General features: G+C 37.1%; 2 protein-coding genes across 5 annotated transcripts in view; both read right to left on the bottom strand.

Moving 5' to 3' along the window:
- The window catches only part of dhrsx (dehydrogenase/reductase (SDR family) X-linked), a 53,527-nt gene extending 41,540 nt beyond the window's left edge, over positions 1 to 11,987 (bottom strand). Inside the window, exon 1 of one of the 4 annotated variants that reach the window (XM_041259228.1) lies at positions 11,809 to 11,987. In XM_041259228.1, the coding sequence (XP_041115162.1) occupies positions 11,809 to 11,908 (100 nt within the window). In that variant the 5' untranslated portion in view covers positions 11,909 to 11,987. Of the gene's footprint in view, positions 1 to 4,756; positions 4,839 to 11,808 lie in introns of those variants that run through there. The other 3 variants (XM_041259229.1, XM_041259227.1, XM_041259230.1) reach the window with 3 other exon arrangements.
- LOC121320673 (E3 SUMO-protein ligase ZBED1-like) lies at positions 1,162 to 11,890 on the bottom strand. Its single transcript, XM_041259226.1, has 2 exons — positions 11,809 to 11,890; positions 1,162 to 4,881 (listed from the first exon to the last, which is right to left on the bottom strand). Exon 2 carries the CDS (start codon positions 4,826 to 4,828, stop codon positions 2,753 to 2,755), a length of 2,076 nt encoding a protein of 691 aa, XP_041115160.1. The 5' UTR covers positions 4,829 to 4,881; positions 11,809 to 11,890; the 3' UTR covers positions 1,162 to 2,752.
- Positions 11,988 to 19,989: the final 8,002 nt, after the last annotated feature.

Raw genomic sequence — 19,989 nt, 5'->3', positions numbered from 1 at the left:
AACTTTGTTGTCTTCTTGCCAACACTTGTCCTTGAGAAAATCCACTCAAGGACATTACTCACTTACCTTCACATTAGTTCCCACTATTAACCCTTTTACTAAATGACTGACTTTGTTTGTATTGCCATCAAAGTATTTTCTCCAACTGACACAACTTTGTACTTGCACTTGGCTCAAACCATTGTAATACGCACTGTCATGTCACTCGGCTTTTGTCTGCCCATGAATTGCACTTGGCTCATGAATAAAAATCGACACCGTTACAACAACTGAAAATACAATGTACCACTTTAAATTTGTTATTTTTAAATGTTTTTATTGTTCTTGGTATTTTCTGGTGACTTTTTCATGTGCTCCCTTCAAAAGAATGGAAAATCCAGTCCTACTTCTCAACCCCAGACTTAAAAGCCATCAGGTGATTTTCTTAAAATAAATAAATAAAAACTAGGATAAAAAGTGTGTATATAGCTATTAGAACACTGCATACTGCAGATTGGAAGCCAAGGCACTTTTTGAAATATACATCCATATACTGCAATGTAAATAAAATGCTAGAAAGTCCATATCAATGTATATTTTTATTTTCTTTTATCGAAACATTTTGCTCAGTAATGAAATCCAATGTTTAACCATCACTAGAAAGTATTCCAACACAAACATTTTATTAAACATATTTTACAGAAGTAATGAAAGTTTTAGACTTACAATAGCATTTGTTATCCACCGGCAACCCTTACTCATTGAACTTATTTCCCAGAAAAAGTGAACTGAATGGGATTGATACTCAAAGCTTAAGTTTTTAATAGCATGGACTTTTTTCCTAAAGGAAAAAATGTTAGGTTACTTACCGTAACCCTGGTTCCCTGAAAAAGAAACATCAACCATTACAAGTTGTGCCAACGGTTGCTAGGTCTGCTGGTCGCAGCCTCCTCTGTCCTCCCTCTCGGTCTCTTCCATATGCACCTCTTGCAGGCATGGCTCAATGCCTAAGTAGTTCACCAAGCTCGAGACAGACACCACCGGCTGACGGTGTCTCTGTCATGCTGGCGTGGAAGAATCCTCAGGGCACGCCAGCATGACCGAGACACTGTCAGCTGGCGGTGTCTGTCTCGAGCTTGGTGAACCACTTGGGCATTGAACTATGCCTGCAAGGGGCGCCTATGGAGGAGACAGAGAGGGAGGACAGAGGAGGCTGTGGCCAGCAGACCTAGCAACCGTTGGCACAACTCGTAATGGCTGACATTTCGAGACTGAAAGGGAACAACACTTCCAATTATAAATCTAGTAAGAGACAACTTCACACTACTTCAAGTGCCTAAAACTGTTTCATAAAATAATTTTGTACCTTTACTGGGTAAATGTTTTCCTTTGAGAAGTATTTTGAGTAAGATGCTGTGAGAATCTATCTGGCTCTTTGTTTTTTAAGTACTAGGCAGTGCTGTGCAGGGCTAAGGGGGACTAGCCATTACACACACCTGGAAGCTATTCAACATGTCATATGCTTTGAGCTGTTCTCTACCTTTATTCTGGGCAATCCATATACAAGTTAGGTTTTGATAAATACAGCAAATAGTATACAGGAGTAAACAGCTTGCAAGAAAGCAACACTTTTGTAGATATAGCAAGGTTTACTACCATATAATGGTAGTCTTCTAATTTCAATAATGTGGCTATAGCAGTGCTACAAGTTTGATGTAATAGTATGTCTTAATTTTAGAATTTTATTTTATTTCTGTTAACACAAAAGGATCAACCATATAAAAACATTAGTTAAAAAAAGTATATCAAATAAAACATCTTCCCAGGAACAAGTGAGACCCCGCTGTATGGACAATGAAGGGTCAAACAAATATTAGGAGTACACTGTGCTTAGCACAGCTACAAGATGAACAAGAAACTGAATGGGGTGTGGCAACTTGACTGTTCTTGGTTGGAACACTTCTGACACAAAGAAGCTAGCTAGCAAAAACAAGGTTTAGCTTCACACACAATTAGACAAGATATAAGATAGGCATTTGAGAAGCATTCAAGATCCTCTTTGAATACACACCAGCGTCTTGTCTGATCCCCTCCCAGAAACTGGCAACTGATCAATAACTAATTTCTGCTAATAACTAGTGGTCTTATTATTGTGCCTAATGACAATGATTATGCTGTAAATGTGACTTTTGATTACTGGAACTAATAAAGGAAAAACACTAACACATCAATTGTTATTGTGCGCTCTAATTTACAGACATTATATTAGTTTCCTTTCACCAGTCAATTGTGTTTTCATGTTCTCAACAATTGTAGGTACTTCTGCATTTGACGTAATGAGTTCTCTCAAATTTCCACTGTGGAACTGTCCGGGAAAATGCTTTTGAGACTCATATCTGGCATGTCGAGAGTCCAGACGAGAGTTTACAAATGTCCGATCAAGTTGGAGAAGAACATCCAGAACCCTGCCCTGACACAGCTATACCTGACTTCAAGGCTATGACTATTGTGCAGTATATGCTTTCATATAGGGCAAGCTACTACATTCAATTCCCACTCAAACAATGCAAGGTCCAACTGTTATTTACAGAATCTGATACAATGACATATTTTCTTTTTTAGTCGATATAACATTGTAGTCATTAACATTGTAGTATTTAATATACTACAAAAGCAGTGATTGATCCTTTGGTTAAAAAAAAAAAAAAGTATATACATGAACTGAAAAGGTCCAACTGACTTCCAATGACTAAAAAGCATTTAAAGTTGACATTCAATAGAAGCCAGTCTCTTTTGTGTTAATCATGTTAGTCTGCATGCCAAGTGTATCACCTACACTTAATGCTTGATCATGTTCTATGCCCCACTCTCCCTCATCTTCATCCATGGGCTCTGCTTCGTAGCCAGTACGTGTGTTTTCATACAGAAAGACCTGCTGGTCCACATGAGCTGGGGCAAGGCGATTTCTTTTTCCCCTCAGCACATTCCCTGAAGAACTAAACAGCCGTTCAGGATACACACTTGTTGCTGGAACACACCAGTACTTCTGCAGTAACTTTGGCAGGATCGGGAATAAGGCCAACCGGTCAGACCACCACCTGAGGGGATCCTCATTGAGTCCGAGGACTTTTTGGGATTTAAAGTTACTCAACTCCTCCATCACCTGAGCGTGCAGTTCCTCTTGGTTTTCATCTGCACCTGTTTGGCTGAAAATTACAGACAGCATGTTGCTGGCATTGCTTGTAGGTGGTGGGGTGGAAGTTGATTGTCTTTTATAAGGGGGTTCATCAGAGAAAGGTGGGTCTTCTGGCCTTGAACTCTCTTTCCATTTTTCTAACAAAGCCTTAGCTTCGTCAATGACTCTGGTCTCAACCTGGGCTCGTTCAAAGGGGGAAAGGAAGGGGAGTTTTTTGTAACGGGGGTCTATAAATGTTGCCACATTCAGGAACATATCAACCTCAGGTGTCTGCTGGTATGTGGAGGATAACTCTTTGGCTATTACCTCCTTTGCCGTGCTGATTTCCTTGAGATCACTATCTTTAGCTTTTAATGTTGTGTTTAAAAGCATATGCAGGAGAGGTTTCACCATGCTGATTGCTGGATATTTGCAGGCAGTAATCATGTCCGCTGCTTGTTTGAAGGGCTGCAACAAGTCTACGAGACCATCAACAGTGTTCCACTCCATTGCTTCAAGCATCAGGTGATGATTGTTGCTGTCTTCGACAAGGACAGATGAAATAACAAACTGCTGCTCCTTTAGACGTTGGAGCATAGCAAGGGTGCTCACCCACCAAGTTACTCTGTCACTTATCGGCATGCACTGTGGTATTCTTTGCTGCTTCTGCTTTTCTCTCAGCATGTACATGGCTACTGTGGACTGTTGAAAGTATTCAACCAGTTTCCTACAACGGCCTAAAAAGACACTGAGCTTAGGAAGTTGAAATGCTTGATTTATTCCATGGTTGACGGTATGCCCAAAGCAAGGCATGTGAACAGGAAGGTCTAGAAGGGAGCAAGCTTTCATAATGTCTGCAGAGCAATTTGTAGTGGCACCAAAGACTTTGTCATTGATGCCCCACTCAACAAAGGCCTCGTAAAGTGCACGTGTGATGTTTTCTGCAGTATTGTCTTCTGGTACTTCAAAGGTTTTCAAGCACCTGGTGGTTAACGTGGCGTTATTCATACTGCAGTTATTTATAAAGTGAGCAGCAAGAGACACGTAAGTCCTGTTTTGGTTCTGACTTTTCCACAAGTCTGCAGAAATACCACAACATACCACGTCAGCAAGTTCCTTAAATACAGCTTCTTTAACTAAATAGTACTTTTCAGGAATTGCTTTGGTCGACAAATAATTCCTGCTCGGAAGCTCGTACCTTGGGTCAGCAGTTTTTAGAAGGGCCCTAAAAGTCGGTTCATCTACAACCGACGCCGGATACATCCCCTCACAGATGAAGCTAACTACGGCAGCAGTCAGATCCTGGTGTTTTCTGTTCTCATAAGCATAGTTTGGCTTCATGTTTAAGGTGTCCTGCACAAAATGTTGCGATGCTTCCGGCTTCAATTTAGAAAAAGCTGTTGCAAAAGCTTCCCTCATCTGCTCCGTGTTGCTTTTCACAAATTCGCAGAACTCATCTGGGTGGTTCTTTTCCAGGTGGTAGGAAAGGTTGGACGTGTTTCCAGAATAAGCAATTTGGACCATGCATATCCGGCAGTATATTTTCTTCCACTGTAATATACACCCTTCAGCATCAGTGTCAAACCCAAAGTACCTCCATACCTTACTTTTTGCTCTTGGGTGAGCAACCAATTTGAGGTCAGCCGAAGAACCTTCTGAGCCTTTATTCTCCATTGCTTCGGAGGCCACACGGTTTCCCTTATGAACCTTCACTCATTAATGAGTACCTGCCAAAGGCAGTAAGATAAAGGTATGAGAGATTAAAAGGCCAAATGAAGGTTATAATAACCTGGATTTTGAACAAAAAACTGTCCCCTTTCTTAGGTAATTTGATATATGTCAGAAATGCAAGACATGGCTATTCTACAAATGAATTACAATAATAAGCAAATATACTGTAATGCTCCGCCAGAACATTGTGTGTGGGATTCTGTAAATCTGAAAGATACTGACTGATGAGGGGAAAAGTAGATTTACAAATAAGGGTTGTAGGCATTCTGTTACTGACTGAAAGTTTATTGGTAAATTGTATATGTATAGCAGTTTGCAAACAGGTTTTTGCCATTTCAAAAGTGGGGGCAATTAACTCATACTGTACCAGTGCCCCGGTCAAAGTGTTTACAAGCATTTCATGTTCACGTTCTCACACACACGGTAACTGGTAGGCAGCACTTCACCCAGGTTATCAAATCTTGGGCCATGTCAGTTTTCATCTAACCAGCAGGCGCATATTTTGAGAGTGGGCTCCTACTAGCAAACTCAAGACAAGATCAGGTAAAGGCCAATAAAGATTTCAAAACATCAGTTAGGCAATGCCTCATAAGGGAAAAAAGTCTGGCTCGGCACCATAGGTCTGTCTGGTCAAGTATTGTTTATAGCACACACTACATTTAAGACACATTTTCCCAAATGGTGTGCTACTTTTCTAGAAAGCCAACACCCCCCCCCCACCCCAAAATGTAGTCAGGTTTGATATTCATCATTAACATATTCTAGAGTGCTGTTAAGTATGGCCAGTCTAGAACAGATTAATGAATATCAAGTATTTTATACATTATAAAGTAGAATTTGAAAAAAAAAAAATCTTTAAATATATTCTGAATAACAGCATGTTAGAAAGTTTATTTAAAACCTTCTGGTTTTGTTAGAGAAAAGATAACAATGCCTGTTATTATGCTGAATTAAAGTTGCTGAAAGTATTCAGTCTGCATCCAGTCGTTTGATTTCTATAGTTTGTGGTTACTGTATTGCCACAGACAGCAAACACTGTTCTTGAGATTATATATGTGAGGAAGTTGACTTAGTCTACATTGACAGTCAACGCTAAGGCGGCGTGTATTAAAACACCAATTTTCTTTCATCAAGAAGAAAAAAAGTAACATACATGAATACTGTATTTACATAATTTGGTGGATTTGGAACAGTGATTAAACATAGTTTGAACAATAACATTCAAGGTCCATTACCAGAGATTAGGACCTCATATTGATCAATTAGGTTAAAGGAAATGTCTGATCAATTTTTCAAGTGTGTATTACGGTAGATACCTGGTTATATATTTATCTGTGGACTATTGTGGTTTGCTTAAAGCAAACCACTACCTAGTGGGTAAATCTATTTTAAAATAGGCTGCATAAAAGAATAAAACTTTCTGCTTGTTAATTACAATGCGATTGTATACTATTCTATTTTGAATAACAGAGTTGTTCTGAACCCCTGAACTATTTGCTATAGATCATATAAAATGAGTCTGCTACAGTAGCTCAATCAGCATAAAAATATTTTATTTGGTGAGGTCATCAATAAGTCAAATAGCAAAGATGTCACTTGGATAAAGGTGTCTGCCAAATAAATAATAATAAATAATAATAATAATAATAATAATAATAATAATAATACTGCCCGAGCTATAAAAATACTTAAATTGACAAATATTTCCTATAGCATTACAAAAATGCTAGATTGGGCAGATTTTGTGTGTGACCCTACTGTGTGAAGAATAACCCATTATTTTAAAGAGAACATCATTATATGTATGCAAAAAAAAGAGAAAAAAAGTGACGACGTATTCTCTCACCTTAGCCTTTCATAATATGTGTTGTTATTGATGACTGTGCTCCAGAATCAAGGATTCCAGTTTTCCAGGCCAGTGATGCATGCAATCACATGTAGGCACTTCAGAATACCAAAAGGAATCATTACCTTAAACACAGGCATGCTTCTAGCGATGGTTAAAGCCCAGAGACATTTAACTGTTTTAATATTATATTTTGTTTTATTTTTCACAAATTTCATTTCAGTTTTATCCACAAAAGGGTTTTATTTAATTCTATTACAGACATAAACTGATAAAATAATTGAAATAGATGTATATAAAAACAAAGTATACATCATGTTTTAACTACATACATATTTTTGTTATTATTATTATTTTGACACAGATCTAGCACAGAAAAATAATTTAGTTACCATAATTTCTCATTGGCGACAGTAACGGTAACGTGTGTGAAGTCCCACTGTTTTTAATTAACTGCCTATTTACAGGAAATACTGCCCATGCCCTCTACAAAATTACAGTAAAATAAAAATTATTTTATCACTGCACAATGGAAATCAAATTAGCATAAAGGATATTAAATCAACAAAAACAAAACATTGCTTATTTTACAATGTCTGCAATTCAGCATTAACTCAAAAAGCAGGTTACTTAAATAAAAATTCAGACACACCCACCCCTTGTTATATCACCCCTCGCTATACTGCGGATTTGGATATATCGCGGTCCTGGAGTTGGCGCCACATTTTTACTGTCTAACTGTGTATGCCTTAGCTGCAATATACATAGGCACTTAGAATTAGTGTTCATTTTATTTCGTACTGCACATCACAAACAACAATATACAAAACAATTAAAAACAAACCAATAATATTGTACTGTTATCATATACACATGCATTGCACAATAATACAAAGCAAATTAAATGTCTACTTGCTGAAGCGGTTTTTACTTTAGCTAACGAGGTGCACAAATATTCAAATTAAGAATTAAACGCAAGCATACAACTCTACGTGCTCTTTGATGGTTTGTCGTCTGTCACTTACAATCAGTGAATACTTTAAAAAAAAAAAAAAAGTATTTCAAAGTGACTGAGCAACAATGCTGAACGACGACAACTATCTTTCCATTCCCATTCCAGCCGGCAGTTGCAAAATCTGCACATCATTATTTTGTCACCGCCAGCTGCATACATCCCCATCGTCCTCAAATATTCTGCAGCATTGTTTAGTTGTTATGTGCGGTTTAGGCATTTTAGAAACAGACTCCTCTTTTGTTCCATCACAATTTGAATTCCCAAACAACTCGCTCCAAATAATACATCTGCACAAGTGCTAGTCATGGTATGTGGTGTCCATGGTAACAGCTGCGCCTTGACAACTACAATTGCAAGTATTTATTTAAAATGTTTTTGTTTTTTTTGTATAAACCTCCCAATTTTAAAATATCATTCTACGTTTGCTTCATAATGATTTTTTTTTTGTTTCCTATGTTGCATTTCATTTTATTTTGTTTTATATGTTGCATTTCGGTTTATTTCATATTTGCAAAAAACACGAACAGTATTCTTTGCTTAGTCTTGCTATTCTCTCTCTGTAAACCTCACTTGAATTGTATTGTTCACAATTACATTTAATTACCTTATTAACCAAAGAAGAAAGATTTTAGGGGATCGAAGGGGAAGAAAATCAAGATAAACATTATTATTATTATTATTATTATTATTATTTGTAGGCTATATATCAAGACCTGTTTTTCTGGGACCATTTGTGCTCATAACACCAAGTTGAAACTGAACTAAATCCATGTTCTGAAAACAACTTGCATCTTAGAACTGAAAGACAAGGTGGCTAACAAATTAATGGGAAATAATAAACTGCTACAGTTATATAGGTGGGGAGAATGTATTACATATAAATACAAATTGTTTAAACACACACACATTATATATCTATCTATCTATCTATCTATCTATATATATATATATATATATATATATATATATATATATATATATATATATATATGGCATTTTGAATGTATATATTCTCAATGTCACTGATCAGCATACCCTAATAATTAATTTTGAACTGTCATATTAAAGTGGAGGGATTCCTGCTTGCATCTCAGCTGTAACTACAACATCATATTGTGTATGTTTTAATAATCACAAAGGAATCAACTTCAGATATTTACAGTAAAGACCCCTTCCGATTCTGATAAATGCAGTGGATCATTAAAAAGAAAAAAAAAAAAATCTGTCAAATATGTTGAATCCCAGAAGTCTCAATTCCAATGTATTAGAAAAAGAGGGGGGAGGGGGAGGGGACAAGATGGAACTTTTCAAAAGAATGACAAATCCATTCTACAGTGTATTAATGCATACTTTCAGTGTGCTTACTGTGCTTTTCACTCAAATCTAAAATGGTAAGCAAATAATTATTTCAGAGAATCTGAAATTGCTGAGTTCTCCCTGATGTTTCTATGTGTGGTACTACTCCATAAAAAAAACATTTTTTTTTTTTTTTTTTTTTTTTTTTAGACAGTTCCTTCAGCTACAACAAAAAAGTGGACTTGGAGACATCATTTCTTAATCAACTGAACTTTCTTTCTTTCAAGTTGCAGTGTGTTGCATAACAGAAGCTTATCTTCTACCCTTTCCTTTAACCACAAATAATGTATTGTGTTATTTAAAAGAGGGTGAACAGTTGAAAAATAACTTTGCCTCTGTATTGCAACAGTATATTACTTTGAACAGCCATAAGCATTCATGTCTTTTAATTAAAAAGAATAATACAATTTCTGCCGAGAATCCAACTACATAAATGTATATTACTTTAATGAAATTTAAGAAAATTGTTTCTTAATAAATAAATAAATAATTCTTGCTAATATATGGTTACTGTTTTATTACTTTTAGAAAAACAGAAAATCTGCCTTTGTCTTTGCACTTGTTTCAAAATAAAATCGGTACATGCATAGTGTACTGTACTGGCAGAACAAACTGCATTAATCTGAGTCAAAGTGAAAACAATGAAGCAAACATGTATGGAAAACAAAAAGACCTGTAAGAATCGTGTTACCGAGAGATGGGTAGGAAAGCCTTTTTCAAGCCTTGGTTATTAAACCTTTGCGCTAGTGTGTTACCACGGAGATAAATAATCTCTGTCCTAGATATCAAGATTTTCCTCAGCTGGATTTTTGTTAACACAGTTCTCAAATATCGTGTTTGTATTAATGTCCTCTGGCTGAGTTCGGGAGCAGCTCTTCAGTTCTAGTTGTCTCCCATAGGTAATTTAGGCTTGATCAGTATGTCTGCCTTTGTATTGCTAAGTGCCAACACCACCAAAAGCACAGGACCATGTTGCCAGCAATACAAAAGGAAACTTCACAGAAGATTTTTTTTTTTTTTTTTTTTAAATAAGAAAATGACCTTTTAAGTTAGTTACTTAGTCAGGAAAATGCCTTGGCTTTTTTTATTTTACTGAAATCTTAAGATATCAGATAAATGAATGCTTATGGCTGTTCAAAGTAATATACTGTTGCAATACAGAGGCAAAATTATTTTTCAACTGTTCACCCTCTTTTAAATAACACAATTAGGCAAACTTGGAAGGCAGGGAAGGTACCTGTATCAGTGGGAATGTGAAAAAGATTGAGCTATTAAGACATTACTAATATGTACTGTATTATATGATTATTGGAGGGAATTTTCAAATATCCTATATTCTGGTGAAATCCATCGTATGTGTCATGTAAATGAGACAGTGAAGCTCACAATGATTATTCAGAAAAGTAATTCTGGCTGACACAACAGGCCACATAATATTTAAAACAGGTTGCAAATATAAGGAAATCTTCAACAAATTGACCTCAATGGGCACTTTCACATTAATTGAATGCATTTATTATTCATTATTCAACCAATTTAAACTGTTTTGCTGCTAAAGGCTGTAAGATTGCAAATGCATGGCTTCACTGCACTAACTGGCATACAGACCCTGGGAGTGTTAGTCTAATGTTTTTAGAACTTAAGATAACCCAATTCTCAATGACCCAGTTCTATTACTATTTTTCACTTCATTATTGCCGGATAGGTCCACAGAGATAGAATCTAACTTTCAAGACTGTCCCAATTCTAATTATAAGGAATGACACTTGCAATGGTTTAAAACACCATGTTCTAAACCACTACAGTTATTAAAGCAAGTATAATCCCAGCTCTGTGAAAATACTGTCCTTACTCTAAACTTGGACTAAGATTCTGATCATGGGGCTGTTCTTTGCAACACAGAACTTTCTAACTTCTCATCAGCTGATGACAGTATTATCATGCCTCTTGTCAGCAGGATTACTGTAAAGAAAAACTATTTAAAATCAAAACTACAATTACCACTAAATGGTGTGTATATATAATAACGTGTATAGAAGTCAACATGTACATAACAACACGATGCATTTTAATAATAATAATAACAACAACAACAAAAAACCCCAAAAAACGCCAAAGACAAGTCCACTGGCTCCTCTCGGAATAAATAACGTTTGTAAAATCAAAATGTATATATTTTTGCATTTATCGAAATGATCATGTGGCGTTAGAAATGTCATTGCCTTATTGTAAAGTTGCCTGGTTACGTTACTGTAACTTAGTTCTGTTATGTATTGTTAAAAAACGGCAACAATTCACCATTGACCTTTGAAGACTGTTGCGATATTTTCAGCTAAAGTCTGTACACTGTGACAGAATATACACAATCTGTTTCTTGATTTCTGCAGTGACTAGTTTCTGCCGCCCGTAGTCCTCAGCCCGTGCTTGTCATTTGTCTTTCTGTAGCGCGTCTCGAGTGTGTGTGTGTGTGTGTGTATAATATATATATATATATATATATATATATATATATATTATATATATATATATACATACACACACAATGTAAAAGAAAATGTTTCTACTATTTAATGGTGTATTGCTCTTACAGCCATAGTGGTGTTATTTATGAATTTCTATGGCCTGTTCGCTCAAAAACAAGCTATGAACACAACGACTCAAAAAGAAAGACAGGTCAAGAATATTTATGAAGTCGTGGTTTCTGACCTGGTAGTAGGAATGATTTGTTGAAAAGCTGATACAGAAGCACCTTTAAGCCGATGTAATAGACCTTCAACATTGGAATGACGACAGAAAGCACCGACATGTCTCTGTAGTTTTGTGATTGTGTCTCCTCCTTTTCAGCCCGTGGTGTCAGCCAGCAGCACTCACTCCCACACCCAGCGGAAACAGTTCCGCCGCAAAACCTGCATAACACACAACACATTAATACAGTGTAGTGTGTACGTTACTCCATTATGTACTGTCCCTTGTGATTGATGTTTTAATCATACGGCACAACATTACACTGAAAAACTATCTGCAAAGAGTATAGAATCTTGGATGTGAGAGTAAACTGTAACTATGTGTTTTGAGATATGTTGCAATAATATACTGATAAAGTATACCAAAAAGCATGTCCAACTGAAGACATTGCCACTTACTTTCGTAACATACATTTAATGATTTATAGCACGACGGTTATTTCGGTTTGTGGCAGTGTATTTCCTTGTTAAATGCGCTTTAGGTAGCTGTACTGTAACAATTAAATATATGCTGACTATTGCGTTGTTCAAGCCAACCGGTGTGGCGGTGGAAGTGTGATGTTTGTTGCATATTGAGGACAGCGCAACCTTACTGCTCAGCAATACATTCACAAAGTCCTTGAGGTAGCACTTTTTACCGTTCCTGCAAGCCAGTCAGGAAGTATCGATTTTTCCAGCAGGGCAATGCAAGACCTCACTAGCATTACGATTGCACGACTTCAAGAAAACAATGTCGAAGTCTTGCAGTGGCCAGCTTTATCTCCTGTCCAATAGAACATCTGCGGAACCAAATCGCCAGTGCTATCCGCAGGAAACAACTGCGACCAGCCAACCTTCGTCAGCAGGCTGCAGCTGCACAGGAAGAGTGGCGGAACATCTCATCGCAGTCCATATAGAGGCTGATCAGGTCTATGCGTCAACGCTGCTAGGATTGTGTTAATGCTCAGGGAGGTCATACCCGATATTAACTTTGCAATGTTTACATTTTGACAGTGTGTTACGTATCATACTGAAAACTGATGATTCTTTCATCCGTATTTCTGTTCAAATTTGCTGTGATTTTATTTGATATCTGTGTTTAAAATATTTGATTTAATCCATTAACCTGAGTGTTGCGTCTTTTGTGCAGCAGTACACACACACACACACACACACACACACACACACACACACATATATATATATATATATATATATATATATATATATAATATATATATATATATATATATATATTATGTGTGTTTGTTTGACTACTAGCCTATTCTTCTGGAAAGGATTGAATTGAACTTTTATTTTTAAAATGTGTGGGGTTTTTTTTGTTTTGTTTTGAATATTATATTTTAGTGTTAAGGAAATTAGCATTCAAGAAAGGTGAGGGACAGGCATTGACTGCAGTCAGGAATGGTGCATCCAGGTGACTTGAGCTATCCTCTCACAGCTCGGGCAGTCCTTTGCCTCTCAGACTAAGCTAACACTCATTCTGTCAGGGGGCTGAAAGATCAAGTACCCCCACCCTCACATCTGAACTCTGCTTGTAGAACTGGACTTATTCAACATGGAGTGCAACATTTCAAACAGACTAAGTGCAACTAGTTAAATCATAATGCTGAACTGTATTCCCTGCAAGCTTGTTATTTCAAGACATGTTTAAAATGCACACACTGGATCTTCGTTGGTACTGCACCAATGGTTTGTTAAAATTCAAGAGGTTTCAGATTAGACAATTACTTAAAAAACAAATTAAGATATTTCTGTAGACTGAACCATTGATGTCTCTTTTCTAATGTGTCTTATTTGTAAGAATGTTGTTTGCTGGTGCTTCAGTCTGTTGTTCCGCACAAATAATTCTAGTAAATATTTTAGATGTAAGTAAACTGCCTTTCTGTCCCAAGTACTCCTGCTTGTATGCCTTTGTTTAGCTCTGTGTCTCTTAGTAAGTGACTACATACATTTGTAATTTAATTAAAATAATCACATTTTATTAGGCTTCAGAACATTTTGTAATTACATATATCTTAAAACGATGCAATGCAATTTAACAAACTGATTCTGGTCATAGTACTAACCTTACAGTATATATTAATCTGCAGAAATCTAATAATTAAACAAACAAAAAAAAAAAAAAAAGATCAATAGAAACAAAATCCTGACATTGCTTCACATTTGCTTTTGCTTTACTGCATCAGAGCCAAGCAAGTCAAATTAAATCTTTTGTGTATCGAATTCCAGATATTATATAGGCCATACATTTAACAAAAGAGGTATATGGACATATAGTATCTGTCAGATAAACCACAGGGATGTTAGTCACCAGTTATCTTCTAGTTAATAAAAACTAAAAACCTCATGGATCATCTCAGCTAATTATGTTCTCAGTATAGAGGTCATTATCCTACTGAATATACAGCAACTTTGAAGCACTTACTACAATAGTTAATATTCAAGCAGACTTTTTAAAGCTTGTTTCAAAGACTTTTAAACAACAGCAACAAAGCAACATCCCTTGGTGTGACCCTGTACATAATTTGATCTATACGTCTTTGGCAAAGTTGAAATCTCTGTGTATCTACTCTTCTCAGGTATGCTACTGATGGGATTAAATCCAGGTGTAAATGCTGCCCTGGCAGCCTGTTTAATGTCATGGACAGTGTAGATGACAGACCCAGAGCAGGTTTTCCTGGAGGGAATACCTCAAGGGTGGTTGCTGTATTGGGATGGGAAAGCTTCTACTACCACAAACTTCTCCACAATTTCTTCTCCCCATAGTTGAACCTTAACAGCACATAATCATGTCTACACAATGTAACTGGATAATGGCCACACATTATTCATGTAACATCTGAGTTACGTCAGTGTGCTCTTTTTCAGTAAACAACAGATTCTCACGTTTAAACCATGTTTCAAAGCAACAGCTATATTTAAAGGTACACCAAAAATATGAACGATAAATACATTCCCTTAAAAAGCAATTTGCCAGTAGCATCCATATATCAATTTATTATCTGTGTTATATATGAAATGAAAAGATGTGTGCATGCTGGTTTAGTTTGACAGAATGATATTTGAACCTCAGTGCTTGTATCCCGTTGAAAATCATTGATGTGAATGATATTACAGGCTTCTTAAAAAAAAAAAAAAAAAAAATCCCTGGATGCCTGCTTTTTGAGTTTTAATCATTTTTCCATTTTCAATTTTACGCATTGGAAATTGGCACTATGAATAAATGAACCCCAAGCAAATTAGGCACAATTGCACTTGCAAGTGTAAACTTGTCAGTCTGACATGTGGCAAAAACACCAGGAAAATCCCTTTGGATTTCCCCACATGATCAGGATGTAAAACAATCAAAGCTATTATAAAATAAATATTGTATGTGGTAGATAAAGTATGTAGTTGATGAGTGTACACAATTTAAATAATATTAGAATCGTAGCAAGCAATTTAAAAACAAACTGTACAGTATGACACCTCACAGTTGTCTTAACTATTATATTAATCTTGTTGAGATCCACTTTGTATATAATTTTCTGTGTGAGTCATCACCTCCTGATGACTTTTTAAAAGTCGTAAGTTTAAAGCCCTGCTGTGGAGTCTCAAAAATGTATTCAAGTTCAGCAGGAACATTATATCTTTAAAAAGCTATATATTGGCTACTTTATAGGTCACAACATTTAGATTTTTACCGATTGATAGGTGCTTTGAGGTCAAACAGGATTCCTTAAACCAAAACGTACTCCTTGTCACCCAATGCTCTGTCTTAAAGGATTTGAATATCTAGTCTGTGGAGACCATAAGTTAAAAACACCTGCTGTTCCCATTCAGAAAAAGTCTGTCTGTACATTTAAGCCACTAACAAGTATAAATAGCCAACAAACATCCTTTGTCACACTGTGGAGGAAAGCCACACCCACCTCTCTCCCACGAGACCAGTTGGTGAAGGTGGACCCTACGTTCCACAGGAATGTACTTTGATTTAACAAAAACACAGGAAAAAATGCATCTTATTTTAAATCTGTGACAGAAAAATGCACCCCTCCAAAAGGTCAATTTACTGTCCTTCAAGTTGACTGTTTTAAGAACGTGCAACTGTATTTACCTTGCCAGGTTAGTAAATGGTGGTTATGTTTTTTAGCGCGGTCTTCACGTCACCGTGGATCCACTAGCTTACTCAACTTATTTAACGGTTAATTATATAAAAATATAGACATAATATATATATATATATATATGAAAGATATAATATGTATATAATATGATATACAGTTTAAATATATGTCATATAATATGTATTGTGCATTCTATTTGTGACCATATTGTTGTATAACACCTTGCTGTTTCTGCACTATATTTAAAAAACTGCATGCAATCTTTTTTTTATTACTGTTAAAACGACTATTTATAAATGCTCCATTTCCATGTTACTTTCTTATTCCATCCATCTGAAACCATACGCTTCACAATTACTTTCTGTTTGAATTCAAACAGCTGAATACAAAGTATGGACATTGTTTCTTCACTACTAGTACAGTATAAGTATCTTAGCATAAAACAACAAAAGAAATATATTATAAAAATAGATCATAATATGTACAATAAAGTGTTTATTTTTTTTATCAGTATAGGGAGCAATATATTCTGATATTATTCAGGCACTATGGACTATGACTCTCAAGCAGTCCTTAGCCAGTGAGTAGAATGATAACAGCAGTCATAAGTAGAAAACATATTTATCTTTCATTACAGTACTTTTTCCAGAAATGGTTTACTAAAATAATCAATCCCATTGTATCAACTCGGCTTTGCAATGCAAATTCAGTGCAATCGAATCCAAAAAATATAGGACATTGCCAGCAAAACAATAATTTGTAATCTCAGTGTCAATGCAAGAATACACCTCAAATGCAGCTGGAATTATTAAAAGCTGGCTTTTAAATCTGCCATACTTGCAAACCTAGAAAACATAGTTGTTCTTTTTCAAACAGCTATAAATTGAGGTCTTGACATTTCAGTTTAGTTTCTTTATTAAAGTTTAAATGTCATTTTGATTCCATTTTTTGCATTTCCTTTACTAATGTATGGCATTTGCCATCATTCTGAGTGGTTCCGTTTTTTCTCTAAATCTTCATTCAGCTGGCTTTCAGATATGTTGAGCTTGTCTTAGAAGAGCAGGCAGAGCTGCGGTCACATTCTCACATGATGAGAAAAGAATGAAGGATGTTTAGTCGCTGCATTTCGGATAGTCAAGAAAAACTCAAAGCATCACAAACTTTCATTTCTACATCCTCAGTGAGACATCACAGTCATTTCCATGTCAATGTATATTATATGTATATAATATTTCTGTTTTGTAAGTGTTCCTTGTTTTGTCCTTTCAGGTGCTGTTTTTCAAAAGAAAATTCTTAAGTAAGCAACACCATTCTGGTAATGGTTCTGAGTAGAGTTACTCAAATCAGTGAAGCATGATGAGGTGAACTTGCCACAGCTGGCTTTCCTCCCTATCCCCATAGGAGTGTAAAGGCCAAAGCAATGCTCCTTGTGGGTTCCCAGCCAAGATGTGCAACTTGGCATGAGTGGAATTCAAACCTCTCTCTAAGGATCTCCCAGCACTCCAAACGTCTGTGACTATACTATGAGAGGCACTGGGGACCCTTATCTTCATTTAATTTCAACTTGCTTGCAAATACTGTGAAACCCTAATTTTCTAAAATATATTAAAAACGAATTGTGTTTATTAAGATTAACAAGATCTCTTTTTGCGGATGAAGCACCTATTTTCTTCACTGATAAACAAAACTGAATGTGAAGCTACTGCATTCTGCTGTCTAGTGAAAAAAGGAAAACAATTGTACTCTATTATTCACAAATTGTACAATACTTTGATTACAAGGACCCTTGACTAATTCAGTGCCCTCAATACTTCACGATTTGTAAGTCAGATAGCTAAATAACAACTGAGTACTGTACAATATGAATGATGTACTGTATACCTAGCAACATAATTAACACACTTCTCTAAGTCATGTCTAAAATGTGTGTGCTGTAGTTGCACAGTCAATAAAATGAACTGCTCACCACATCTGCATTTACACCAAGAGTTAGGTCACATTGACCTCCTCCTGAGCAGTAAACTATCAGCCGGAAGATAAGCAGGATAGCCCATGCATCACTGAGGATGCAAACAAGCCTGGAGTGTGCACTGTATAACTTTGCCATTTAACTCCTTTAGCTGTTCCTGAAAAGTGGATTTCTGATCATTTAAATTCACAATTCACTGGCGTCTTTTATTTGAGCATATCTGTGGGGACACATTACTATGTCTATTGCAGTTCTGTAAATCTCACATTTAATGTGCAAATAATGAAATGTCAGTGTAATTGCAGAGAATCGTGTGTTTCCAGCCACTGGCGAAAACAACATTGAACTAGGTAAATGAATTACAGTTAATTTAATAGTATAAATCGTTGATTGCTAAGGTAAACCAGATTGCACTTAAAAATTGTAATTTAGATTTACTTGGCTGTGTTGAATTTGGGAGGCTGTGGAAGGGTGGTGGGTAATTCACTGACACAGGAGACAGACAGGTGGATTTAGCAACACCACACAGGTGCCCAGTTTTATTTTGGGTTGCTATTTTTCTTTTAGCCCACAGATGGCACTGTGGATCCGTGGTCTGATTACCAACGATGGTAAACAAAACCACGGGAATACCAAGCGATGGTACACAATACTGACGCACTTGCAGGTGCTTCGAAACAATAATTCAAAACAGAAGGCACAAAGAAACAGGGAAAATAAAACAGTAACAAAACTACAAAGAAAAGGTGCTGCGCTTGACAGCTATATCCCAGTCGCCGCTACCCGTGCGACCCGGATCACCGTCCTACACTGCCGGCTAACTAGCCTGCTCCGTTACAATACTCCGGGGTCTGCCCAAGGGTTCCCCGCTCTCACTGTCTCATTCGGAAACACTCAGTTTTGTTTTCTCCCGACTGGTTCTCGGTCCTCGACCAGCGCTTCCGCACTCTCGGCGCGTTTAAAGGGCAGATCTGAGGAAACAGCAGAGCATTATCTTATAGGGCTAACAATCTCCCAAGACTCGCCTCTCAGACATTCAGAGAGGGGGAAAGTCCACACACCCACTTTCCCACCTCCCCATGTCACTGCCATGACTCACAGGCGGTTGTTGGACGACTGCCGCCCTCTTCCTGCAGCCCTGTGAACACGCCAGCAGAGTCAGCACAGATCTCCCCCTGCTACAGAGGCTGATTAGAAATGTGTGCTAAGAATATGGCTCCAGGCCTACAGGATAGTATAAATTGACAATCAGTGTCTTAGAACGCCAGCCGTCGAAGGGCCACATGTCCAAGAGCAGTCTGAGTTGTGGCAGTCAGGACCTTTTTCAAATCCCTCCCAATGCCTACTAGAGGCCTCATTCCTACTAACCTAATGTCTGGATCCCCTGGATAAAGCGGGCTCACTCATTCTCCACTCCCAGAATGAACACTGGTAGATACCTGCTCCCACATACCCTTACTCCTTCTCCCTATATGCTGCCTGCTACAAACTTGAAAATCTCCTTTTAAATTGTGGCTCTCTGACTAACAAATCTCTGCTTCTCAGCGAACTTATAACCGATACCAATCTTGATCTTCTCTGTCTAGCTGAAACCTAGCATCTAACCACCCCAAAGGGCTATTCCCTCTTTGACAAACCTAGCCTCACTGGCCGAGGTGGGGGCACTACTGTTATTGCAAATTCTGTGCTAGCTTCCTCAGTTCTTTCTTTGCCTGCCTTTTCTTCATTTGAACATCTTGCCATCAAGCTCCCCTCTCTCATGTACCTCACCCTTGCTGTTATCTACCATTCACCTAAGAGCAACTCTGCTTTTATTGCTGAGTTTTCAGAATTCCTTTCCTCGTCTGCACTTCTATTGACAAAATCCTACTCCTAGGTGACTTCATGTTGACTTGCCCCCCCCCCCCCCGGGTGACCGATTTCAACACGCTTCTGGACTATCTTGGACTCTCTCAATCTGTCATCATCCCCACTCACACCCAAGAACACACCCTGGATCTGCTCATTACCAGGGGCCTTGATATCTCCAATCTGTCTGTCTCAGATATCTCTCTGACCATTTCTT

The sequence above is a fragment of the Polyodon spathula genome, chromosome 9 (genome assembly GCF_017654505.1).
Source record: "Polyodon spathula isolate WHYD16114869_AA chromosome 9, ASM1765450v1, whole genome shotgun sequence".
In the NCBI taxonomy this organism is placed as follows: domain Eukaryota; kingdom Metazoa; phylum Chordata; class Actinopteri; order Acipenseriformes; family Polyodontidae; genus Polyodon; species Polyodon spathula.
Note: the sequence above shows the minus strand (reverse complement) of the source record. Positions and strands in the feature narration are given on the sequence as shown.

Coding starts and splice junctions, on each gene's coding strand:
- LOC121320673 (XM_041259226.1), bottom strand. CDS start 4,828: ATGGAGAATAAAGGCTCAGAAGGTTCTTCGGCTGACCTCAAATTGGTT.